Source organism: Polyodon spathula, chromosome 13 (genome assembly GCF_017654505.1).
Source record: "Polyodon spathula isolate WHYD16114869_AA chromosome 13, ASM1765450v1, whole genome shotgun sequence".
NCBI classification, from domain to species: Eukaryota; Metazoa; Chordata; class Actinopteri; order Acipenseriformes; family Polyodontidae; genus Polyodon; species Polyodon spathula.
In genome coordinates, this window is record NC_054546.1 from 23,852,560 (window position 1) to 23,878,823 (window position 26,264).

Sequence of the window (26,264 nt, forward strand, 5' to 3'; positions counted from 1 at the left end):
TGTGTCTGCCCAGTTCTGAATCTTGTCTAGATCATTTTGAATGACCTTTGCTGCTGCAACAGTGTTTGCCACTCCTCCTACTTTTGTGTCGTCTGCAAATTTAACAAGTTTGCTTACTATACCAGAATCTAAATCATTAATGTAGATTAGGAATAGCAGAGGACCTAATACTGATCCCTGTGGTACACCGTTGGTTACCACACTCCATTCTGAGGTTTTTCCTCTAATCAGTACTTTCTGTTTTCTACATGTTAACCACTCCCTAATCCATGTACATGTGTTTCCTTGAATCCCAACTGCGTTCAGTTTGAGAATTAATCTTTTGTGCGGGACTTTGTCAAAAGCTTTCTGGAAATCTAAATAAACCATGTCATATGCTTTGCAATTATCCATTATGGATGTTGCATCCTCAAAAAAATCAAGCAAGTTAGTTAGGCACGATCTCCCTTTCCTAAAACCATGCTGACTGTCTCCCAGTACCCTGTTACCATATAGGTAATTTTCCATTTTGGATCTTATTATAGTTTCCATAAGTTTGCATATAATAGAAGTCAGGCTTACTGGTCTGTAGTTACCTGGTTCAGTTTTGTTTCCCTTTTTGTGGATCGGTATTACGTTTGCAATTTTCCAGTCTGTCGGTACCACCCCTGTGTCAAGAGACTGCTGCATGATCTTGGTTAGCGGTTTGTAAATTACTTCTTTCATTTCTTTGAGTACTACTGGGAGGATCTCATCCGGCCCAGGGGATTTGTTTATTTTAAGAGCTCCTAGTCCCTTTAACACTTCTGCCTCAGTTATGCTAAAGTTATTTAAAACTGGACAGGAACTGGATGACATGTGGGGCATGTTGTCAGTATCTTCCTTTGTAAAAACTTGTGAAAAGTAATCATTTATTCTGGATTTGTGATTGTTGTTTTACCACAGTTCAGTCATAAAAAATATTTTATTCCGATTTTTAAACAAACTGTACAGCGTGTGACTTGTACATTTTAGTTTTTTGATTGTCTTCTGGTTTAAATGGTGCATTTTTTTCTACTGACTTCGATTCAGCTAACAATACAGTAGCGTTTCACACACACTGTACAGTACATTTCTGTAACAACCCGAGATCACAGTTTTTGTTTTTTTTTCTAAACAATTTTATCACGATTTTTAAACAAACTACTCGTGTGACTTGTAAAGCTCATGTATTATACATGTTGTTTCGATTGTCTTCTGGTTTAGCCTTCGGCTAGGAAGCCTAATTATAAAACACATAGGAAGCGACAAACCCAATTACAATTACAAAACACATAGGAAGTGACAAGCCCAATTACAATTATAAAACACATAGGAAGCGACAACCCTGAAAGGCTGTTTGTTTCTGGTTGGTGTCTGTATTGTGTGCTGTTTCTGAAGAAGTCGTGCTAACAGACATTTGGCACAACAGCAATGATAATCTAAAGCTGTTATTTAAACCAGGTCTGTACAAAGTTGTATTATTTTATTGTCAACTATGTTCTTTATTTCACAAAACCGCTGAAATATTCACACAAAATTTATTCAGGGATGTAGCTCTGACATGTTCTTCCTTTGTCGGTAGAAATGTAAGGCTGAATATTGCTTTATCTCTTCCACCCTGCTTATCGTGTACATATTTTTTAAAATTAATCATTACTTTAAAAAAAAAAAAAAAAAAAAAAAAAAAAAAAACATACAAACAACTTGATTCATTTTAAATTTACTATGAACTATAATAATAGAAAAAAAAAAAAAAATGATAGGCTTATTTAAATAAATGTTCATAAAACCGGATATATAGTTGTATTTATTTGGGTGCATTTATAATATAATTCACATTACATTTCAACTGTAAATCTAAAAACTAATTCACAAAAGAGAAACATTACCACTGTAAAGCAAACACAAATAAAGTCTTATTTTAAACACACACACAAACACACGCAACAGACTGAACTGATAGCATTGTGTGTGGTGTATTTAAAACATGAACAGCACACAATATAGAGGACATAGACATAGATCACATATGTATAATTTGTATTGCATCATGCTTGTTTATATTTTACTGAATTTATTTATTAACACTTTATAATAATGACTATGAGAGGGTCGTTTTATTTTTATTTTTTTATTATTCATTTTATTTCATTTTAAATAGCCTACTTTCGTAGTATTTGCAATAAAACTGTTCCCTACGGCATTACCAGGGTGCTGATACTGATACAATTTAAATACATGCAAAATAGACCAGCATGGAGTTGCCAGATATCTTTAGTGGAACTCTTCCACACCTACAAACATGAAAACATCTTGAAATGTAATCACACAGAAATAAAGCCCTACGTTAGAAACAATGGTTGTGATGTCGAACTTTTCTGATCCTTGGAGAAATCGTTAACAGTAGGATAGTACACTACAATAATGAAGGCCTATCTGAAAATTGAAGTTCAAACTAGATTTATTAACATTTGTATGGGTTTGTAAATAACACTGTGTGCTATACTCGTCTTCTGCCATTGCCACGGGCAATGCAGCTTCATTCTTATGTTTCCTGATTTTTTCAAAAAGATCATTTGTTCTCACTACCATGTTGACTGTGTTAAAATTATACAAAATAATGATGCTATTTTTATTTGCTATGGTTAACTTTACGTTTTTCTATATTTATTTCATTATACCGTAATTCATTTTTAATTTCAACTTTCATTCAACGCTACCATACTACCATAGCCCACAGCAATTAAAATACAATGTTACAGTTACATACAGGTTTTCCGTTAGCCCCCCTAAAAAAGCAGGTACATCAAAAATATTATCGTTTTACAAAGGTACTCCTTCGTTTAAATTCAAAGCACAAAACAAAACAAATTAAAAAACACTTCGGGAAAGGTTTGGTTGAACAGCCTTTCTGTAATGAGCAGTCCCTGCTAACGATGGATTCGTCAGGATTTATTGATACTCGATTACACACGTCAGCACAACTTGATCTTAATATAAATCTATCCAGGTATTGCAACTGCAGGATTCAAACATTTTAAATCAAGTGGTTTGGGTTGTGTTGAATGCTTACTGAAGTAGACGCCTGACTTTTACCTTCTTTTTTGTTTCCAGCTACGTTCTTCAATACAGATATATCGAAATAAATACATTGATTGTTATCGCATGTTTTGTACAGTAATACCATGTCAGTATCAGCAATGAAAAGTAATAGTGAAAGAAACTTATAAAATTATTTGTGAAAAATCGTACAAGTTTCTTGAAATATGCTACCATTGAGTATATACGAGGATCTATAAAAGCAAGGTCATGTACTGTATACATCACCATGAATGGGTTAAAATCAACGCCAAACCTCTAAAAAACAAACGAACTAGAGCATTTCACACAGCTTTCAACAGCACATTTTACACAATACATGGAAACCTTATTTTTGCAATATTTAATACAAATACAACTCTGTTCTGAAAAGAGGCATTTCAATACATTTTTTAAAATGTATTATTGAAACAGGTTATGGAAATCACACACACACACACACACACACACACACACACACATTATATATATATATATATATATATATATATATATATATATATATATATATATATATTAAATATAAATAATAATAATAATAATAATAATAATAATAATAAATAATAATAATAATAATAATAATAATAATAATAATAATAATAATAAAAACGTGATGACTGACTTACTGAATTATAATACTTAGTGTTATCACAACCATTTGGTGATAAAATAATACCCTGATAATAATAATAATAATAATAATAATAAATAATAATAATAATAATAATAATAATAATAATAATAATAATAAAAACATTTGTGTTACCAAAATAAATATTACCGGGTTATTATACTATAATGTGTTAAATATCTGATACACAACAGTTATTTAAAATAATAAAAAAATAAATAAAAAAAAACTGTATAAAAATTGGTTTTGTCAAAAAGAAAGTTAACTTACATTTAAATCCTGTTTGTTTGGTTTAGTTAGTTTTGTAATGAACAGCATCCGATTTGACTGTAATCAATGCATAATCAGACTCATTTGGAATGCCTGATTACAGTCAAATCAGATGATATTATGGTCAGTTGTGGCCTTTGTATTGTAGAAGAATCAATGAATGCTGCAAAAGACATTTTGCACTCTCATTTGTTACGCAGTGCTAGAAGGCTTATTGGACGAAAGTTTGTATTCCAGCAGGATAATGACCTTAAGCATTCTGTGAAGTCTACAAAGGAATTTCTGAAAAAAAAGAAAGATTACAGTTATGGATTGGCCATCTCAGTCCCCAAATTTGAATCATATCAAGACGTTGTGGATTGACTTGAAAGCTGCTGTTACAAAAAGGAAGCCAAAGTTGATTGCAGAACGCAAAGCTGTATGTGTTGAAGGCGGCAAAAATATCTCCGGAAAAATGCCAGGAGCTGGTTACAAAAAAACAGTTGCAGGCTGTGAAGGAAGCAATGGGTAGGCACACAAAATACTAATGTAGGGTGCCCAAATATTTTTGTCAAAAAATTTGTTAATTTTCATTTTATGCATGTTATGTAATAATTTGTTATTTTATTATAAAGCTGAATCTCTATAATGTATATCTATAAAAAAAAAAAAAAAAAGTTTCTCACTTTTTTGAACTGCCCAAGTACTTTGTCTGCAACTGTACATTGTTATAGCCTATAGCAGGTAATTGCATGTCTGTATTGTTATACCAATATATGCTTGATCTCATGAAATGTATTCTTCGTAATCTGAATGTCAATAAATCAGTCTTTATTGTTTACCTATGCTGTTTCTAAAGGATGAGTTAAATGTTTAGCTTATCCCATTTAGATGAGATTAAAGTTGCTACGTGATGTATGTATATTAGGCTACTAAAATGAAAGTCACTGTTTCAACATTAAAACAGTCTAAGGCTGGTACGGGGGTCACCTAGAGTGCTGGATGTTCCCAATTGCTTTATCTTCCCCTTGTAATCCCCCCCCCCCCCCCCCCCCCCCCCGACATTTCCAAACAATCATCATAATTCAAAATGATTTGTACTTCTTCAATGATGCAGAATCACCCTTAAGGGAGAGCCAGGTTAAGCAAGTGTCAGTTTACAGGTTGCCACCTGTCGTTAGTGGTTTTAAAAGGTGGCTATGGAGTCTTTGTAAACGGTGTTGTTCATTTAAACTGCTGTCAGTCAGCGAGCTAAACCATAACAAAACAGCCCCAAACCTGCCCTTCACAAAGGACTGATCCCCGGGATTAGGCACTGCACTAAATGAGCTCTTTCTGTGGGGTCTTTTGAGAATCTGGAGGGAGAGCAGAAGATTACCAGATATAACATTTACAGCATGGCTTTTACAAAAATGTTAAGGAAGGTTATTAATATATCTTTAAAATTACAATATGACCAACAACTTAACTTAAGTCAAATGTATACCCTATTTAAAACAGTAGCCTAATATTATAAAATATATTTTTTATTTGAGTGTTTTTAAAAAGGGATGCAAATAAGACATGAACACTTTAAACATTTTTGTTTTAATTAAAAGGAACATTGTTTACACGGTTTGTAAATATGAAATACAGAATCAGGAGGTTGTTTAAAAGCAGTTTTTGAAAATAAAGCACACCACTGCTTTTATTTGTCAATAAGAGCCATAAAGGGGCATGCTGTGTAGCAACAGATAAACAAAATATTAAAATGAGATTAAAACCCACATTAATCACAATGTGTAAGCATAGACAAATCACACTGCATTGACACTCTACAACATATTTCCATCCATGTGTAGAGTTAAGATTCTTTCATTAATATTGCAGGATTAGTCCCACAGTCCCACAGAAAGGTAATAACCCTAAAAATGTGTGTGTGTGTGTGTGTGTGACATAAAAAATGGCCTGTATTGACTGCCGTGTATTTTAGCTAAGTGGTGAATCAGAATATGTAAAAAAAAAAAAAAAAAAAAAAAACATGTTACATAAGAACATAAGAAAGTTTACAAACAAGAGGAGACCATTTGGCCCATCTTGCTCTTTTGGTTGTTAGTAGCTTATTGATCCCAGAATCTCATCAAGCAGCTTCTTGAAGGATCCCAGGGTGTCAGCTTCAGCAACATTACTGGGAAGTTGGTTCCAGACTCCCACAATTCACAGTGTAAAAAAGTGCCTCCTATTTTCTGTTCTGAATACCCCTTTATCTAATCTCCATTTGTGACCCCTGGTCCTTGTTTCTTTTTTCAGTTCGAAAAAGTCCCTTGGGTCAACATTGTCAGTACCTTTTAGAATTTTGAATGCTTGAATCATATCGCTGCATAGTCTTCTTTGCTCAAGACTGAATAGATTCAATTCTTTTAACCTGTCTGCATATGATATGCCTTTTAAACCCAGAATAATTCTGGTCACTCTTCTTTGCACTCTTTCTAGAGCAGCAATATCCTTTTTGTACTGAGGTGACCAGAACTGAACACAATATTCAAGATGAGGTCTTACTAATGCATTATACAGTTTTAACATTACTTCCCTTGATTTAAATTCAACATTTTTCACTATGCATCCAAGCATTTTGTTGGCCTTTTTATAGCTTCCCCACATTGTCTAGCTGAAGACATTTCTGAGTCAGCATAAACTCCTAGATCTTTTTCATAGAATCCTTCTTCAATTTCTGTATCTCCCATATGATATTTATAATACACATTTTTATTGCCTGCGTGCAATACATTACACTTTTCTCTATGAAATGTAATTTGCATCTGCAAATGTGTCTGCCCAGTTCTGAATGCTTTCTAGATCATTTTGAAGGACCTTTGCTGCTGCAACAGTGCTTGCTACCCCTTTTATTTTTGTCACGTCTGCAAATTTAACACGTTTGCTTACTGTACCAGAGTCTAAATCATTAATGTAGATTAGTAATAGCAGAGGACCTGTAAAGGACCCTGTGGTACTGCACTGGTTTACTCGCTCCATTTTGAGGTTTCTGTTCTAATCAGTACTTTCTGTTTTCTACATGTTATCACTCCCTAATCCATGTGCATGCATTTGAGAATTAATCTTTTATGCAGGACTTTGCCAAGTGCTTTCTGGAAATCTAAATAAACCATATCAAATGCTTTGCAATTATCTACTGTCGATGTTGCATCCTCAAAAAAATCAAACGGTTTAGTTAGACACGATGTCCCTTTCTTTCCTAAAACCATGCTGACTCTCTCCCAGGATGCTTTTGCCATATAGATCATTTTCTATTTTGGATCTTATTATAGTTTCCATAAGTTTACATAATAGAAGTCAGGCTTATTGGTCTGTAGTTACCTAGTTCAGTTTTGTTTCCCTTTTTGTGGATCGGTATTACGTTTGCAATTCTCCAGTGTGTCGATACAACCCCAGTGTCAAGAGACTGTTCCATGATCTTGGTTAGTGGTTTGTAAATAACTTCTTTCATTTCTTTGAGTATTATTGGGAAGATCTCATCGGGTCCAGGGGATTTGTTTATTTTAAGAGCTCCTAAATCCTTTTAACGCTTCAGCCTAAAGTTATTTAAAACAGGATAGGAACAGGTTGACATGTGGGGCATGTTGTCCATATCTTCCTTTGTAAAAACATGTGAAAAGTAATTATTTAATATATCTATGATTTTGCCATTTGTATCGAACATTATATTGGAAAAACATTTTGGAATTGGTTTTAGCCCCTGTGGCAAAGTGGTTGGTAAGGGGAACAGATGTAGCGGTGATGCGATGCAGGAGTGACAGGCAGACAATGGTATCCAGTGAAAAAGGTGCTTTAATTATAATCCAGGTCTGGTGACTGTAAAATAATAAATCCCCGGCTATACACAACAACGTGTAAAGCGCAGGGATAACGAAAACAGGGCACCGTCCCGAACAAAACACAAGACGTGGTCACCAGTCCTGGGTGAGTGCAGACGTGCCAGTGCTCGGTGCAGACACAGGTTGTGTGGTGTGTAGTGGTGCTCTGGATCGTGCTGACCCTGGCGACAGCGGACAGACACAATAACACAAAACACGAACGCAATTCACTCTGAGAGCTCCTTTCTCAGTCCTTCTCTCTCCAAGCGTTTAACCCAAACGAAGGAAAAGATCAGCGTTACCTTGGCCCCTATATGTAATCCCACATGATATCTAGGTAAATGGTTGCAGCTGCCCCTCGTTTACCTTTCAAGTCAATACTGTCTTACAACAGAGTCTCGCTTCTTTCCAGGCTGACCCACTTCCCGGTCCCAGAAACAAACTGTGAGGCCAGCCCTTCCAGATACTTCTCCTCTCGTTCTTTAGCGCCCTCACAGGTCGAGGAAGATTTAACACCAGAACTGTGAGAACACACCAGAACATATTTCTGTCACATATCCCACCGCTCAGAGTGGAGCCGAAGGAACACTCTGCTAAATCTACCTTTCCCATTACTCCCCCCTCCCAGGAAAAATAATCTGCATTTTTGGTCTTTCCCCGCACGGTGTACCATATGGTACATGAAGGGCTGCAATGCCAGATACCACCGAGTTATCCGGGCATTACTGTCTTTCATTGTGCTTAACCACGTGCGTGGGGCGTGGTCTGTGACCAGATCAAATGAGTGTCCCAGCAGGTAGTATTGTAAAGAGTGAGTAGCCCATTTAAAGGCCAAACACTCTATTTTGACTACGGTGTAGTTGCATTCCTGAGGTAACATTTTTTTTACTCAGGTACAATATCGAGTGCTCTACTCCAACTACTTTTTGTGACAAGACTGCACCCAAACCTACATCCAAGGCATTGGTGTGGAGGATGAATATCTTGGTGAAATCTGGTGTGATAAGAGTGGGGGCCTGGCAAAGTCTACGCTTAATAGTATCAAATGCCCCCTGACAGTCAGCTGACCATTTAATTAAATTTGGAGCACTCTTTTTGGTGAGGTCAACTAACGGGTTAACCACTGTGGCGTACTCGGGGACGAAGCGGTGGTAATAACCAGCTAAGCTCAGTAGTGACCTCACTTGAGTCTTGGTTTTGGGGATTACTGCATCAACCAAAGCCTGGATTTTGGTGACCACAGGTCTCACCCTTCCATTCTCCATTAAAAATCCCAAATATTGAGTCTCTGTTTTGGCAAATGCACATTTTCTCAAGTTAGCTGTCAGCCGGGCTGCCCTTAGAGACTGAAGAACGGCTGCAACCCTAGCCAAATGCTCTCGCCAGGTGGAGCTGTAAATCGCCACATCATCAATATACGCTGCTGCATATTCATGATGTGGGCGTAAAACCTGGTCCATCAGTCTCTGAAAGGCAGCGGGCACACCATGTAGCCCAAATGGCATGGTTTTAAAGTGGAACAGCCCTTGTAGTGTTGAAAATGTGGTTTTCTCTCTGGAGCTGCGGGTTAAAGGGATTTGCCAGTATCCTTTCATCAGGTCCAGAGTGGAAATAAACCTCGCTTTTCCCAGTCTGTCTAAAAGTTCGTCGACCCGAGGCATGGGATATGCATCGAACTTAGCAATAGCGTTCACCTTTCTGAAATCCATGCAATATCGGTTGGTGCCGTCTTTCTTAGACACTATGACGATCGGACTGCCCCACTCGCTTCTGGAAGGCTCAATCACCCCAGGCTCGAGCATATCCCATACCCCTTTACGAATGCAACTTCGTCGACTTTTCGGGATCTGGTACGGTCTCTCTCACACTGTGACACCTGGTGGAGAGATAATGTCATAATCAACTAAGTTTGTTCTACCAGGCAAGTCAGAAAAAACATTGCTGAACTCCTCAATAAGCTTACGCAGCTCTCTTTGCTGATCCGGAACCAATTGTTCACCCATAGAAATCGCTGTTGTATTCGGGATCTCTGGACAGGGGCCTAAATCATCCTCCATATTGCCTGGGGCTATATATAAGACCCCCCTTGCCTGCCAGGGCTTTAACAAATTGGCATGGTAAATTTCACGTTCATTCTGGCGATCGGGCTGTCTAATTTCATAATTTACTTTCCCTATAGCCCAAATCACCTCATACGGCCCCTGCCATTTAGCACCCAGTTTTGATTCTGATGAGGGAAGTAGCAGCATTACCTTGTCCCCTGGTCGAAAGGTTCGAATCCGTGCATTTTTGTTGTAATGCTGTTGCTGTCTGTGCTGAGCTGATCTGAGGTTGTCTTGGGCCAAACAACCAACCAAATCCAGGTGATCTCTTAGTAGGAGCACATACTTCACTACATTTTTGGACAAGCCTTTGTGCTCCTCCCACCCCCTCTCTCAGTAGGTCGAGAATGCCGCGAGGCTGCTGGCCGTACAGGAGCTCAAAGGGTGAGAACCCCGTTGAACTCTGTGGCACTTCTCTCACCGCAAAAAGGAGAAGAAGCGATGCCCAATGTTTCTGCTCCTGTGTTACGAATCGCCTCAGCATCAACTTTAAGGTCTGATTAAAACCTTTAATCAAACCGTCCGATTGTGGATGATAAACTGACGTCCTGATGGGACTCATTTTTAATATTTTGTACACCTGCTGTAATATTTTGTACAGAAAATTGGTCCCGTGATCGGTCAAAATCTCCTTGGGGATCCCTACTCTAGCCATAATCTGCGTTAACTCGGTGGCTATTGCAGTGGCATAAGTGGACCTCAATGGAACTGCCTCTGGGTATCGCGTTGCATAATCCACCACTACTAATATATGCGTATACCCAGAGTCAGAAGGTAGCAAAGGGCCCACTATGTCCATTGCAATGTGCTCAAAAGGAGTGGAAATAATCGGCAGTGGGACCAAAGGGGCGGGGCGCACTCGACCCGGCACTACTCACTGGCAGTCTGGGCATGTGGCTACATATTTCGACACATCAGTATGAAGACCGAGCCAATAGAATCGAGCCAATATCTGTTCCCTCATCTTCTAGGCTCCGAGGTGCCCCGCAAAAGGGATATCATGCGCCAGCCTCATGACCTCAGTCCGACAAGACGGGGGAACCAACAATTGTGTTACAGGCTGTTCTGTGCCTGTGGCTAGGTTTACCCTATACAGTAATTGCCCTGTGAGGCGAGAGTGTATTAAATGGAATGTCCAGACAGTAATTTATGTGTACAGAAATACAATAATTTATTTTTATTATCTATACACAACAAAATAATTAGATAACAAAAGAAAACAAAATGGTGTGAGGGAAGGAGTGCAGGGGTGAAATCCAAAACAGATCGTGAGAACTCGTCTTTAATCGTCTTCGTGGCGAACCATACATAAACAAAAAAAAGATAAAAGAAATGTTAGTGTTTTCAAAAAAATCCCGCTGCACCAAACTAGTCTCTCCCTCCACCCGTTACTCCGCCTATTGTACTTTCGGATCAACCCCGAACACAGTAGTACGTTCCCTTTGGTATGTTATGTCCCGCCTCTGTAGTCAGTGGAACACCAATCCCCAACTGACAAGTGGCCTTATCCTTCACTTGACTCCAGTGGTTGGAATTTACATACTCGTACTTCCACCTCTCACCAAGGTGCCACCCCTCAAAAAGATGACTTTTGCCATGGTCACGAGATCTTGGTAAGGGAAGTCCCGAGTTGGTTTGATGCCATCTACTGTCGGGAGGCTGAATCACAGACGGAAATCCTTTTGACTCATCACATGCCCCTTGATACTGAAATGTGGATATACTAGCGGCCCAGCGCCATCAACATCCTTACCTTCAATGGACCAGACCTGCCCCCAAGCGTGCACCAGTGACGGGTCGTTATGTTGGCCCCACACTAGGTACGCGCGTGAGTACTATGGGTCCGGTACATTAAGAGGGGCTGGATTAACCTCTGCCCTAGTCGGCCCAGTAACCTTGCTCTCTCGGTCACACTGCGTTCCCACTCCCTTTGACTGGCGTTTGTTACCATTGCAGCACTCTCCCACCAGACCCCAGCCTTGTCTCAAAAACGCTCCCTCCCTTTTCGCAGTCCATCTCTCCTTATTTGTTTTTCTAGGACGGAAAAGAGGGGAAAACTTTTCAGTGTGAAAAGGAAACTCATCACCAATTCGTTCCCTTTTCTTTTTTTTTTTGCCATGTTTACGTGTGTGGCTGAGACTGCTATTATTTGCATCAATTCTTTGAATTCTGGCCAGTCTTGGCCCAGAATAAGTGGGTGTGGCAACCTTTCCGCCACCCCGACTACAAGGTGACGTTTTATTGGTCCTACCGATAAATATACTTTGAATGTGGGGTATGCTGCCATGTCTCCATGGATACAGGAGATGGGCACCTGACCTTGTAACCACCACGACACATCGCCCAGGAGAGCTGTCCTAATCAAGGTTTGCTCACACCCTGTGTCCACTAATGCATGGGTTTTCACGTTCCCTAAAATAACATTAATCAGACAAGGCCCATCCCGACCATTTTCCCCATGCTTACCCGCTTCAGGTGGCCAATTGCACGTGGCCATGTCACACTCCATGGCAGAGGGGCATGACCTGGCCAGATGTCCTGGCTGGTTGCACCTAAAACAGATAGGAGGGACAGAGGGGGCATAAGTTAAAAATCTGTCCCACTGCTGGTATGGTAACAGGGCAGGGACAGCACCTCTACCCTAGCTGGGGGCCAACCTTGGTCTCCATGGGGGGGAGGCAAGGGGCCCAATGGGGTCGGCACTCTCGGAGGTCTGGGTCCTGGGAATGAGGGTGGTGGTGGTGGTGTTGGAGGAGAGGGAGGGAGAGGTCGGCTGCTCCGAAGGGCAGGGGCCGACAAGATCTCGATCCGGGCAGAAGTCAAGGAGTCTTCATAGTCTTCTGCCAGTTTGACCAGCTGTGGCTCCGTATCCACGCCTGGATTTGGCGCTGACCACATGGCAGAATTGCTCCACCACAATGGCTTCCTCCATCTGTTGGGCGGTCTTCTTCCCGGGGGTCAGCCAATGCACCATGTGGTCACACAACCTCTCTGCAACCACCCTGGGGCGTGTCTCAGGGGATCTCCGGTACTCCCTAAACTGCACCCAGTGGGTCTCCGCTGTTATATTCAGGCGCCGGAGGGTAGCCTGTTTGACCAGGTCGTAATCAGTGGCGTGATGGCCTCTCATGGTTTGATAAGCTGCCTGAGCCTCCCCGATCAGTCAGGGTCCCAAATGGCTGGCCCAGAACTCCCGCGGCCAAGCCGCTGCGGTAGCCAGCTGCTCGAACGCCACCAAATACGCCTCCGGGTCATCCTCCGCCGACGGCACCGTCCCGAACAAAACACAAGACGCGGTCACCAGTCCTTGGTGAGTGCAGACGTGCCGGTGCTCGGTGTAGACACAGGTTGTGTGGCGTGTAGTGGTGCTCCGGATTGTGCTGACTCTGGCGACAGCGGACAGACACAATAACACAAAACACTAACGCAATTCACTCTGAGAGCTCCTTTCTCAGTCCTTCTCTCTCCAAGCGTTTAACCCAAATGAAGGAAAAGATCAGTGTTACCCTGGCCCCTATATGTAATCCTGCATGATATCTAGGTAAACGGTTGCAGCTGCCTTTTTACTTGCAGCTGCCCCTCGTTTACCTTTCAAGTCAATACGGTCTTACAACAGAGTCTCGCTTCTTTCCAGGCTGACCCACTTCCCGGTCCCGGAAACAATTTGTCAGGCCAGCCCTTCCAGATACTTCTCCTCTCGTTCTTTAGTGCCCTCACAGGTCGGGAGGAAGATTTAACACCAGAACTCATATTTCTGTCACATATCCCCCCTTAGTAATGTTCAGTTCTATCTCTATCTTGACCTTTCTGACTTCCTTTTTTACTTACGTTTGCAGTTCCAAGTACTCGTTCTGTGTACTTTATTTTTGGTCCCTTTTAAATACTCTGTAAAGTGCCTTTTTTCGCAGATTTTTTTTAAAAATTGATCTATTAAACCATTTTGGTCATTTTGTTTTAGATTTAGATTTGTAGCTTTTGGGATGTAATTGTTTTGCGCCTCTAGTACTACATTTTTAAAAAACAGCCTGTGGCAGAGCAAAGCTCTGCCCTTTAAATTGACAGGGATGGGGTTAACTTCCCCTACCTGCCTGGGTTTATTATGTTCAGGTGGCTGGGGTTGATTAGTTGATTAGGTTGATTAACGATCAATCAGCACCCAGCCACCTGATATAAAAGGAGGCCTCTGCTTCTCATTTGGGAGAAGGGAGCTGAGGAAGCAGGTTGGTGTTTGTTTTGTGGTTTTTGAATTTTCTAAATCCAGTGAAGGCATTGCCCAGCCTGGAAACTTTATTTTTGTGAGTTTTGTTTTTGCTTTATTTGTGTTTGAGTATCTGTTATTTTGCCCTTGTGCACTTTATTTTTGTTTATTTATAATAACATTGTTATTTTTTTTTGAACTGCAGACTGTCTCTGGGCCTCTATCCACTCGCCAGCCTGCCACATAGCCATCCTTTTTTTGTGGATGTTTTCTCTATTTTACTCCAATATACTTCTGTTACTCTCTGTTTCATACCTTCATAGTTTGCCTTTCTAAAATTTTAAACCTTAGCTTTAGTCATTACTTTTTGGGTTTTAAAAATCACTTCAAATGAGACCATGTTGTGGCCTGAGTTTGCCAATGGTTCTCTAAACTCTGTTTTAGTTATTCTGTCTTCATTATTTGAAAAGACTAACTCAAGGCATGCCTCCCCTCTAGTCGATGCCTTGACAAATTGCGTTAGGAAGCAGTCATTTGTCATTTCCACCATTTCAATTTCATCCGTTGTGCTCCCCAAATCGGGTTTTCCCATTTTATATGGGGGAAGTTGAAATCCCCATTAGTATGGTTTCTCCTTTGCTGCACGCATTTGTAATGTCGTTGTATAACAGATCAGCATCTGAATCTGGCGGTCTATAACATGATCCTATTATTATGCCCTTTGAATTTTTGTCTATTGTTCTGACCCATATCGATTCGCCGTTGTTTTCTTCATCCAGATTTAACACCTGGGCTTCAAGACTATTTCTTATGTATAGCGCTACCCCTCAGCCTCTTCTGTCTTTCCTGTCTTTCCTATACAGTGTATACCCACTAATATTATATTTGTTCAGTTTTATGGTCACAAACATTGAACATTTGTTAAAATATTAGAATTCTTCATTTTCTCGTAAACTTTTCTCATCTCGTGTGTGGATTTGTATTCAAACACTTCAAGCATATCGATGCTGAACAGAAACAGGGTTACAATGTATTACCTTCAGATACTGAATCACATTCACAGCATTCAACTGCATTGAGATACTGAATCACATTCACAGCATTTAACTGTCTGCACTGAGATATTGAATCATGATTCAAAGCATTCAACTGCATTGGGATATTGAATTATGATTCACAACATTCAACTGCATTGAGATATTGAATCACATTAACAGCATTCAACTGCACTGAGATATTGAATAGCATTCCCAGCGTTCAACTGCATTGGGATATTGAATCACATTCACAGCATTCAACTGCATTGGGATATTGAATCACATTCATAGCGTTCAACTGCATTGGGATATTGAATGACATTCACAGCATTTAACTGCATTGGGATACTGAATCACATTCACAGCATTCAACTGCATTGGGATATTGAATCACATTCACAGCATTCAACTGCATTGAGATATATAATGTTCTTCTTGACAGAGGAGTTAAAATATGGCCCACCCACCAGAAGGGGGAAATAACTTTGAACCCGTTAACTAAATTATACACCGTGGTACAGGTATCTGTGTTTAGTATATATTACTGAAGAGAATGGTTTACTTACTGACCTTCTGTACCGGCCTTTGTGTGGCAGACACCGAGAAGTCCCAGCAGAACCAGACGGACGAGTCAAACACAGAGGACGGCTCCCTCAAGAAGAAGCAGCGCCGCCAGCGGACTCACTTTACCAGCCAACAGCTGCAGGAGCTCGAAGCCACCTTCCAGCGGAACCGTTACCCGGACATGAGTACGCGCGAGGAGATCGCCGTGTGGACCAACCTCACGGAGGCGAGGGTCAGGGTAAGTCCGACAAGAGCGGGCTGTGCTCTATCTGGGCGCCTCACTGGCACTTTCATAGCTGTTTTAATTCAGATATCCCTTTAAAAAATAAAAATTAAAAAATTAAAAATGAAAGTAGCATATAATGCACAGGGAGTTTTGTTGTTGTTACGGAAAAGGGGTAGTTACAGTATATTAAGAATTTGTTTTTTAAAATTCAAGATTAGGGGAAGGAAAACAAATTATTGTTACCGGCTGATTGTGTGGCTAGCTCTGCCCATGGCACTGCAGTTTGGGTAGCAGGACCATGTGATCCAAACACAGCCTAATGAATCAGGTATAATATAATACCAGTGATCCAAACACAGCCTAATAACTCGGGTATAATATAATAATATAATACCAGTGATCCAAACACAGCCTAATAACTCGGGTATAATATAATAATATAATACCAGTGATCCAAACACAGCCTAATAAATCAGGTATAATATAATAATATAATACCAGTGATCCAAACACAGCCTAATAAATCAGGTATAATATAATAATATAATACCAGCGATCCAAACACAGCCTAATAAATCAGGTATAATATAATAATATAACACCAGTGATCCAAAGACAGCCTAATAAATCAGGTATAATATAATACCAGTGATCTAAACACAGCCTAAGAAATCAGGTATAATATAATAATATAATACCAGTGATCCAAACACAGCCTAATAAATCAGGTACCACTGTGTTTTGGATTTTTGTTGGTTGTTCAGATGAACTGGTACTCAGATGAACTGAATTCCTGTGCTAACAAGAAAATCACTTCATAACAGAATTATAATTAAAATAAAATAACAATAACCTAAACTAATAAGCTCAGTTTAAGCAATTCTTCTAGAATATATTACATTACACACTAATGTGCTTCATTAAGGAATACACAGTTTGAGAAAAAACAAAACAAAAAAAAAACAAAAAAAGGGTTTGTGTTAAGGATTGAAATAAGCACTGTTGTAATCTGCATCCCTCACGATGGTCCCGTATTGAGTTTACCCTTATATAATGAAGTGTGCCATTTCACAGCAGGGAAACCTGCCTGCATAAAGAACAGTATGGAAATGAAGTCTGTTCCACTGGGATGGAGACCCTATTTAAACAGATCCAAGCCCTTTCTCTGCCAGCTATGGACCCGGTCGGCTGATTTATCAGCACAATACTGCCGAAGAAGGAACTCCCATTGTCTGGTCGATTACACCTCATCAGATTTACTTTTACAGAAATAAATTATCTGTCATGTGCAATGACAAAAGATGATCCAACTATGAAAAATTAAGTCATGTTGACAATTATTGTGGCCAGTGCCTTCTTCAGTGTTGTGAAAGGATTGTCCTTCCCTCGGATTAAACTTTACTCATGGCACCTCAACACTGATTGCAGCTTGCTGTTTTTTCATGCAGTTGCACAGTTCTCATAGTTTTTGTTATTAATGCTTTAAAAAGATGCTGTAAAGATAGCACCGCTGTAACTGAAATCAAATCCAGGGTTAGACTGTTAGTTTTACCCAAGTACTGGTCCTGTCTGGGCATTCTTTAAGGGTCATAAAGCCAAAACACGTCAAATGACATTTTCTAAGAAAATCCCAACTTCCTCTGCAAACTGACATTGCTCAGATTCTATAAGGAACCATTCTTATGCATTATGATTGGTTCAATATCAGGTGCTAAACAGAATCACAGGTCACTCTATGTATTCATCCTTGAAAATGTTCACGTACAAATATAGGCAAATCACATTATAGAAACTAAACATTTCAGCTAGACAGGCTTACAGGTAATTGAGTAATTGATGAGGCTTTACCTCATTAACTACTCATATATATATATATATATATATATATATATATATATATATATATATATATATATATATATATATATATATATACACACACAGTGCCTTGCAAAAGTATTCAGACCCCTGACCAATTCTCTCATATTGCTGAATTACAAATGGTACATTGAAATTTCGTTCTGTTCGATATTTTATTTTAAAACACTTAAACTCAAAATCAATTATTGTAAGGTGACATTGGTTTTATGTTGGGAAATATTTTTAAGAAAAATAAAAAACTGAAATATCTTGCTTGCATAAGTATTCAACCCCCACACATTAATATTTGGTAGAGCCACCTTTCTCTACAATAACAGCTTTAAGTCTTGGGGTAAGTATGTACCAGCTTTGCACACAGTGTCGGAGTGATTTTGGCCCATTCTTCTTGGCAGATTTGCTCCAGGTTGTTCAGGTTGGTTGGATGACGCTTGTGGACTGCAATTTTCAAATCAGATCAGGACTTTGATTGGGCCACTGTAGGACATTCACCTTTTTGTTCTTGAGCCACTCCAATGTTGCTTTGGCCTTGTGTTTGAGATCATTGTCCTGCTGAAAGGTGAATTTGTTCCCAAGCTTCAGTTTTTTAGACTGAAGCAGATTCTCTTGCAGTATTTTCCTATATTTTGCTCCATCCATTCTTCCTTCAATTGTAACAAGATGCCCAGTCCCTGCTGATGAGAAGCATCCCCACAACATGATGCTGCCACCACCATACTTCATGTATGGAGGGTGTGTCTTGAGGCATGGGCAGTGTTAGGTTTGCGCCACATATAGCGCACTGAGTTTTGGCCAAAAAGCTCTATATTGGTCTCATCTGACCACAAAACCTTTTTCCACATCGTAGGTGGGTCACTCTCATGCTTTCCTGCAAACTCCAGACGTGCTTTCAGATGGTGCTTTTTGAGAAACGACTTCTTTCTTGCCACCCTCCCATACAGGCCAGTGTTGTACAGAGCTCTTGATATGGTTGACTGGTGCACCTTTACTCCACTCCCAGCCACTGAACTCTGTAGCTCCTTGTGGCAAAGTGGTTGGTAAGGGGAACAGATGTTGCGGTGATGCGGTGCAGGAGTGATGAACAGACAACAGTGATTCAGTGAATATGTGCTTTATTGCTCTTTTCCAGGTCTGGCGATCGTCAAAAATAATAAATCCCCGGCAATACACAACAATGTGTAAAGCACGGGGATAATGAAAACAAGGGCACAGTCCTGAACAAAAAACAACGGTACGGTCACCAGTCCTGGGTGATCGAAAACGTGCAGGTGCTCAGTGCAGTGGTGCTCCGGATAGTGCTCTCCTTTCGACAGCTCCGGAGATGTGCGTTAACTGTCTAGTGCTGAATACAAAAACAGACAGTTACACGGACAGACACAACAATACAAAACACGAACACAATCCACTCTGAGAGCTCCTCTCTCAGTCCTTCTCTCTCTCCAATCGTTTAACCCAAAAGAAGGAGAAGATCAGCGTTACCCTGGCCCCTATATGTAATCCCGCATGATATCGAGATAAACGGTTGCTGCCTCTCGTTTACCTTTCAAATCAATACGGTCTTACAACAGAGTTGCGCTTCCCTCCAGGCTGACCCACTTCCCTGACCCAGAAACGAACTGTCAGGCCAGCCCTTCCAGATACTTCTCCTCCCGTTCTTTAGCGCCCTCACAGGTCGGGAGGAAGATTCATCACCAGAACTCATCTTTCCGTCACATATCCCACCGCTCAGAGTGGAGCCGAAGGAACACTCGGCTAAATCTACCTTCCCCATTACTCCCCCCTCCCGGGAAAAATAATCCGCATTTTGGTGGTCTTTCCCCGCACGGTGTACCATGTGGTACATGAAGGGCTGCAATGCCAGATACCACCGAGTTATCCGGGCATTGCTGTCCTTCATTGTGCTTAACCACTTGAGTGGGGCGTGGTCTGTGACAAGATCAAATGAGTGTCCCAGCAGGTAGTATCGTAAAGAGTGAGTAGCCCATTTAATGGCCAAACACTCTTTTTCGACTACGGAGTAGTTGCGTTCCCGAGGTAACATTTTTTTACTGAGGTATAATATCGGGTGTTCTACTCCAGCTACTTTTTGGGACAAGACTGCACCCAAACCTACATCCGATGCGTCGGTGTGGAGGATGAATCTCTTGGTGAAATCCGGTGTGATAAGAGTGGGGGCCTGGCAAAGTGTACGCTTAATAGTATCAAACGCTCCCTGACACTCAGCTGACCATTTAATTAAATTTGGAGCACTCTTTTTGGTGAGGTCAACTAACGGGTTAACCACTGTGGCGTACTCGGGGATGAAGCGGCGGTAATAACCGGCTAAGCCCAGTAGTGACCTCACCTGAGTCTTGGTTTTGGGGATCGCTGCATCAACCAAAGCCTGGATTTTGGTGACTACAGGTCTCACCCTTCCATTCCCCATTAAAAATCCCAAATATTGAGTCTCTGTTTTGGCAAACGCACATTTCCTCAAGTTAGCTGTCAGCCGGGCTGCCCTTAGAGACTGAAGAATGGCTGCAACCCTAGCCAAATGCTCTCGCCAGGTGGAGCTGTATATCACCACGTCATCAATATGCGCTGCTGCATATTCATGATGTGGGCGTAAAACCTGGTCCATCAGTCTCTGAAAGGCAGTGGGCGCACCATGTAGCCCAAACGGCATGGTTTTAAAGTGGAACAGCCCTTCAGGTGTTGAAAATGCGGTTTTCTCTCTGGAGCTGCGGGTTAAAGGGATTTGCCAGTATCCCTTCGTCAGGTCCAGAGTGGAAATAAACCTCACTTTTCCCAGTCTGTCTAAAAGTTCGTCGACCCGAGGCATGGGGTATGCAACGAACTTAGCAATAGCGTTCACCTTTCTGAAATCCACACAGAATTGGTTGGTGCCGTCTTTCTTAGCCACTATGACGATCAGACTGCACCACTCGCTCCTGGAAGGCTCAATCACCCCAAGCTCGAGCATATCCCATACCTCTTTGCGAACGCCACTTCGTCGACTTTCCGGGATCCGGTACGGTCTCTCTCGCACTGTGACACATGGTGGAGAGATAATGTCATATTCAACTAAGTTTGTCCTGCCGGGCACGTCAGAAAAAACATCGCTGAATTCCTCAATAAGCTTACGCAGCTCTCTTTGCTGATCCGGAACCAATTGTTCCCCCATAGAAATCACTCTTGTGCTCGGGGTCTCTGGACAGGGACCCAAATCATCCTCCATATTGCCTGGGGCTATAAATAAGACCTCCCTTGCCTACCAGGGCTTTAACAAATTGACATGATAAATTTCACGTTCATTCTGGCGATCAGGCTGTCTAATTTCATTATTTACTTTCCCTATAGCCCGAATCACCTCATACGGCCCCTGCCATTTAGCACGCAGTTTTGATTCAGATGAGGGAAGTAGCAGCATTACCTTGTCCCCTGGTCGAAAGGTTCGAATCCGTGCATTTTTGTTGTAATGCTGCTGTTGTCGGTGCTGAGCCGATCTGAGGTTGTCTTGGGCCAAACGACCAACTAAATCCAGCCGATCTCGTAGTAGGAGCACATACTTCACTACATTTTTAGACAAACCTTTGTGCTCCTCCCACCCCTCCCTCAGCAGGTCGAGAATGCCGCGAGGCTGCCGGCCGTACAGGAGCTCAAAGGGGGAGAACCCCGTTGAACTCTGCGGCACTTCTCTCACCGTAAAAAGGAGGTAGGGAAGAAGCGATGCCCAATGTTTCTGCTCCTGTGTTACAAATCGCCTCAGCATCGACTTTAAGGTCTGATTAAAACGTTCAACCAAACCGTCCGATTGTGGATGATAAACGGACGTCCTGATGGGACGTATTTTTAATATTTTGTACACCTGCTGTAACGTATTGGACAAAAAATTGGTTCTGTGATCAGTCAAAATCTCCTTGGGGATCCCTACTCTAGCCATAATCTGCGCTAACTCGGTGGCTATTGCAGCTGCACTAGTGGACCTCAATGGAACTGCCTCTGGGTATCGCGTTGCATAATCCACCACTACTAATATATGCATATACCCAGAGTCAGAAGGTAGCAACGGGCCCATTATGTCCATTGCAATGCGCTCGAACGGAGTGGAAATAATCGGCAGTGGGATCAAAGGAGCGGGGCGCACTCGACCTGGCGCTACTCGCTGGCAGTCTGGGCATGTGGCTACATATTTCGACACATCAGTATGAAGACCGAGCCAATAGAATCGAGCCAATATTTGCTCCCTCGTCCTCTCGGCTCCGAGGTGCCCCGCAAAAGTGATATCATGCGCCAGCCCATGACCTCGGTCCGACAAGACGTGGGAACCAATAATTGTGTTACAGGCTGTCGTGTGCCCGCGGCTAGGTTTACCCTATAAAGTAATTGCCCCTTTATACTGAAATGTGGATATACTAGCGGCCCAGCGCCATCAACATCCTTACCTTCAATGGACCGGACCTGCCCCCAAGCGTGCACCAGTGACGGGTCGTTCTTTTGGCCCCACACTAGGTCCGCGCTTGAGTACCATGGGTCCGGTATATTGAGAGGGGCTGGAATAACCTCTGCCCTAGTCGGCCCAGTAACCTCGCTCTCTCGGTCACACTGCGTTCCCACTCCCTTTGACTGGCGTTTGTTACCATTACAGCACTCTCCCACCAGACCCCAGCCTTGTCTTAAAGACGCTCCCTCCCATTTCGCGGTCCGTCTCTCCTTATTTGTTTTTCTAGGACGGAACAGGGGGGAAAACATTTCAGTATGAAAAGGAAACACATCACCAATCCGTTCCTTTTTCCCTTTTTCTGCCACGTTTACGTGTGTGGCTGAGACTGCCATTATTTGCACCAATTCTTTGAATTTTGGCCAGTCTCGGCCCAGAATAAGTGGGTGTGGCAACCTTTCCACCACCCCGACTACAAGGTGACGTTTTATCGGTCCTACCGATAAATATACTTTTAGGGTGGGGTATGCCGCCGTGTCTCCATGGATACAGGAGATGGCCACCTGACCTTGTGGCCGCCACGACATACCGCCCAAAAGAGCTGTCCTGATCAAGGTTTGCTCACACCCTGTGTCCACTAACGCGTGGGTTTTCACATTCCCTAAAACCACGTCAATCAGACAGGGCCCCTCCCAACCGTTTTCCCCCTGCTTACCCGTTCCAGGTGTCCAGTTGCATGCAGCCACGTCACACTCCATAGCAGCGGGGCATGACCTGGCCCTATGTTCATGCAGCAGTCTCTTGACACAGGGGTGGTACCGACAGACTGGAAAATTGCAAACGTAATACCGATCCACAAAAAGGGAAACAAAACTGAACCAGGTAACTACAGACCAGTAAGCCTGACTTCTATTATATGCAAACTTATGGAAACTATAATAAGATCCAAAATGGAAAATTACCTATATGGTAACAGGGTACTAGGAGACAGTCAACATGGTTTTAGGAAAGGGAGATCGTGCCTAACTAACTTGCTTGATTTTTTTGAGGATGCAACATCCATAATGGATAATTGCAAAGCATATGACATGGTTTATTTAGATTTCCAGAAAGCTTTTGACAAAGTCCCGCACAAAAGATTAATTCTCAAACTGAACGCAGTTGGGATTCAAGGAAACACATGTACATGGATTAGGGAGTGGTTAACATGTAGAAAACAGAAAGTACTGATTAGAGGAAAAACCTCAGAATGGAGTGTGGTAACCAGCGGTGTACCACAGGGATCAGTATTAGGTCCTCTGCTATTCCTAATCTACATTAATGATTTAGATTCTGGTATAGTAAGCAAACTTGTTAAATTTGCAGAATACACAAATGTAGGAGGAGTGGCAAACACTGTTGCAGCAGCAAGGGTCATTCAAAATGATCTAGACAAGATTCAGAACTGGGCAGACACATGGCAAATGACATTTAATAGAGAAAAGTGTAAGGTACTGCATGCAGGAAATAAAAATGTACATTATAAATATCATATGGGAGATATTGAAATTGGAGAAGGAATCTATGAAAAAGACCTAGGAGTTTTTGTTGACTCAGAAATGTCTTCATCTAGACAATGTGGGGAAGCTATAAAAAAGGCTAACAAGATGCTCGGATACATTGTGAAAAGTGTTGAATTTAAATCAAGGGAAGTAATGTTAAAACTGTACAATGCACTAGTAAGACCTCATCTTGAATATTGTGTGCAGTTCTGGTCACCTCGCTATAAAAAAGATATTGCTGCTCTAGAAAGAGTGCAAAGAAGAGCGACCAGAATTATTCCGGGCTTAAAAGGCATGTCATATGCAGACAGGCAAACAAAGAAGACTACGTGGCGACCTAATTCAAGCATTCAAAATTCTAAAAGGTATTGACAGTGTCGACCCAAGGGACTTTTTCAGCCTGAAAAAAGAAACAAGGACCAGGGGTCACAAATGGAGTTCAGAACAGAAAATAGGAGACACTTTTTTACACAGAGAATTGTGAGGGTCTGGAATCAACTCCCCAGTAATGTTATTGAAGCTGACACCCTGGGATCCTTCAAGAAGCTGCTTGATGAGATTTTGGGATCAATAAGCTACTAACAACCAAACGAGCAAGATGGGCCGAATGGCCTCCTCTCGTTTGTAAACTTTCTTATGTTCTTATGTTCTTATGTCCTGGCTGGTTACACCTAAAACAGAGTGGAGGGACAGAGGGGGCATAGGTTAAATATCTGTCCCACTGCTGGTAGGGCAACGGGGCAGGGGCAACACCTCTACCCCAGCTGGGGGTCATCCTCGGTCTCCATGGGGGGGAGGCAAGGGGGCCCAACGGGGTCGGCGGTCTGGGAGGTCTTGGTGCCGGGACCGAGGGTGATGGTGGTGGTGTTGGAGGAGAGGGAGGGAGAGGCTGGTTCCTGAGCAGGGCAGGGGCTGACAGGATCCCGACCCGGGCTGACGTCAAAGAGTCTTCAAAATCTTCGGCCAATTTGACCGCCTCCTCCAAGGTGTCAGGGTTGTGGCGCCGTACCCACGCCTGAGTTTCGGCGTCGACCACATGGCAGAATTGTTCCACCACAATGGCTTCCCCCATTTGTTGCGCGGTCTTCTTCTCTGGGGTCAGCCAATGGACCATGTGGTCGCACAACCACTGTGCCACCACCCTGTGGCGTGTCTCCGGGGCTCTCCGGTATTCGCGGAACCACGTCCGGTGGGTCTCCGCGGTGATGTTGAGACGACGGAGGATAGCCTGCTTGACTAGGTCATAGTCAGTGGCGTACTGGTCGCTCAGGGCTTGGTATGCTGCCTGCGCTTCCCCGACCAGGCAAGGTTCCAGCTGGCTTGCCCAGAACTCCCGAGGCCATCCCCCCGCGGTTGCCAGCCGCTCGAACGCCACCAAAAATGCCTCCAGATCGTCCTCCGCCGTCATTTTCATGGCCCGTGCCTTCGGGGCCGACATCAATGATGTTCTGGTAGGGGTCGCTCCTGCAGCAACGATCAGCCCTACCCGTTCAATGAGCGCCATATAGCGCTCCTCCCTCCGTCTCTCCTCTGCATCCCGTCTGATCTCCAGTGCCTGCAGCAGCTCCGCCAGTGCGTTGCGGTCCATCCCGGATCTGACACCACGTGTGGCAAAGTGGTTGGTAAGGGGAACAGATGTCGCGGTGATGTGGTGCAGGAGTGATGAACAGACAACAGTGATTCAGTGAATAAGTGCTTTATTGCATTTTCCAAGTCTGACAATCGTCAAAAATAATAAATCCCCGGCAATACACAACAATGTGTAAAGCACGGGGATAATGAAAACAAGGGCACAGTCCTGAACAAAAAACAACGGTACGGTCACCAGTCCTGGGTGATCAAAAACGTGCAGGTGCTCAGTGCAGTGGTGCTCCGGATAGTGCTCTCCTTTCGACAGCTCCGGAGATGTGCGTTAACTGTCTAGTGCTGAATACAAAAACAGACAGACAGACACAACAATACAAAACACGAACACAATCCACTCTGAGAGCTCCTCTCTCAGTCCTTCTCTCTCTCCACTCGTTTAACCCAAACGAAGGAGAAGATCAGCGTTACCCTGGCCCCTATATGTAATCCCGCATGATATCGAGATAAACGGTTGCAGCTGCCTTATTACTTGCAGCTGCCTCTCGTTTACCTTTCAAATCAATACGGTCTTACAACAGAGTCGCGCTTCCCTCCAGGCTGACCCACTTCCCTGACCCGGAAACGAACTGTCAGGCCAGCCCTTCCAGATACTTCTCCTCCCGTTCTTTAGCGCCCTCACAGGTCGGGAGGAAGATTCATCACCAGAACTCATCTTTCCGTCACACTCCTTCAAAGTGATTGTTGGCCTCTCTATGGCTTCTCACAAGTCTCCTTCTTGTTTGAGCGCCGAGTTTTGAGGGACGGCCTTTTCTTGGCAGTGCCTGGGTGGTGTGATGCAGCTTCCACTTCCTGATTATTGATCCAGCTGTGCTCACTGGGAT

At 42.4% G+C, this 26,264-nt stretch overlaps 1 protein-coding gene across 1 annotated transcript in view; it reads left to right on the forward strand.

Moving 5' to 3' along the window:
- pitx3 (paired-like homeodomain 3) overlaps window positions 1-26,264 on the forward strand; it is a 57,510-nt gene that overhangs the window by 23,642 nt on the left and 7,604 nt on the right. The window contains exon 3 of the mRNA XM_041267435.1: window positions 15,764-15,969. Coding sequence (XP_041123369.1) covers window positions 15,764-15,969 — 206 coding nt within the window. The remainder of the gene's footprint in view (window positions 1-15,763; window positions 15,970-26,264) is intronic.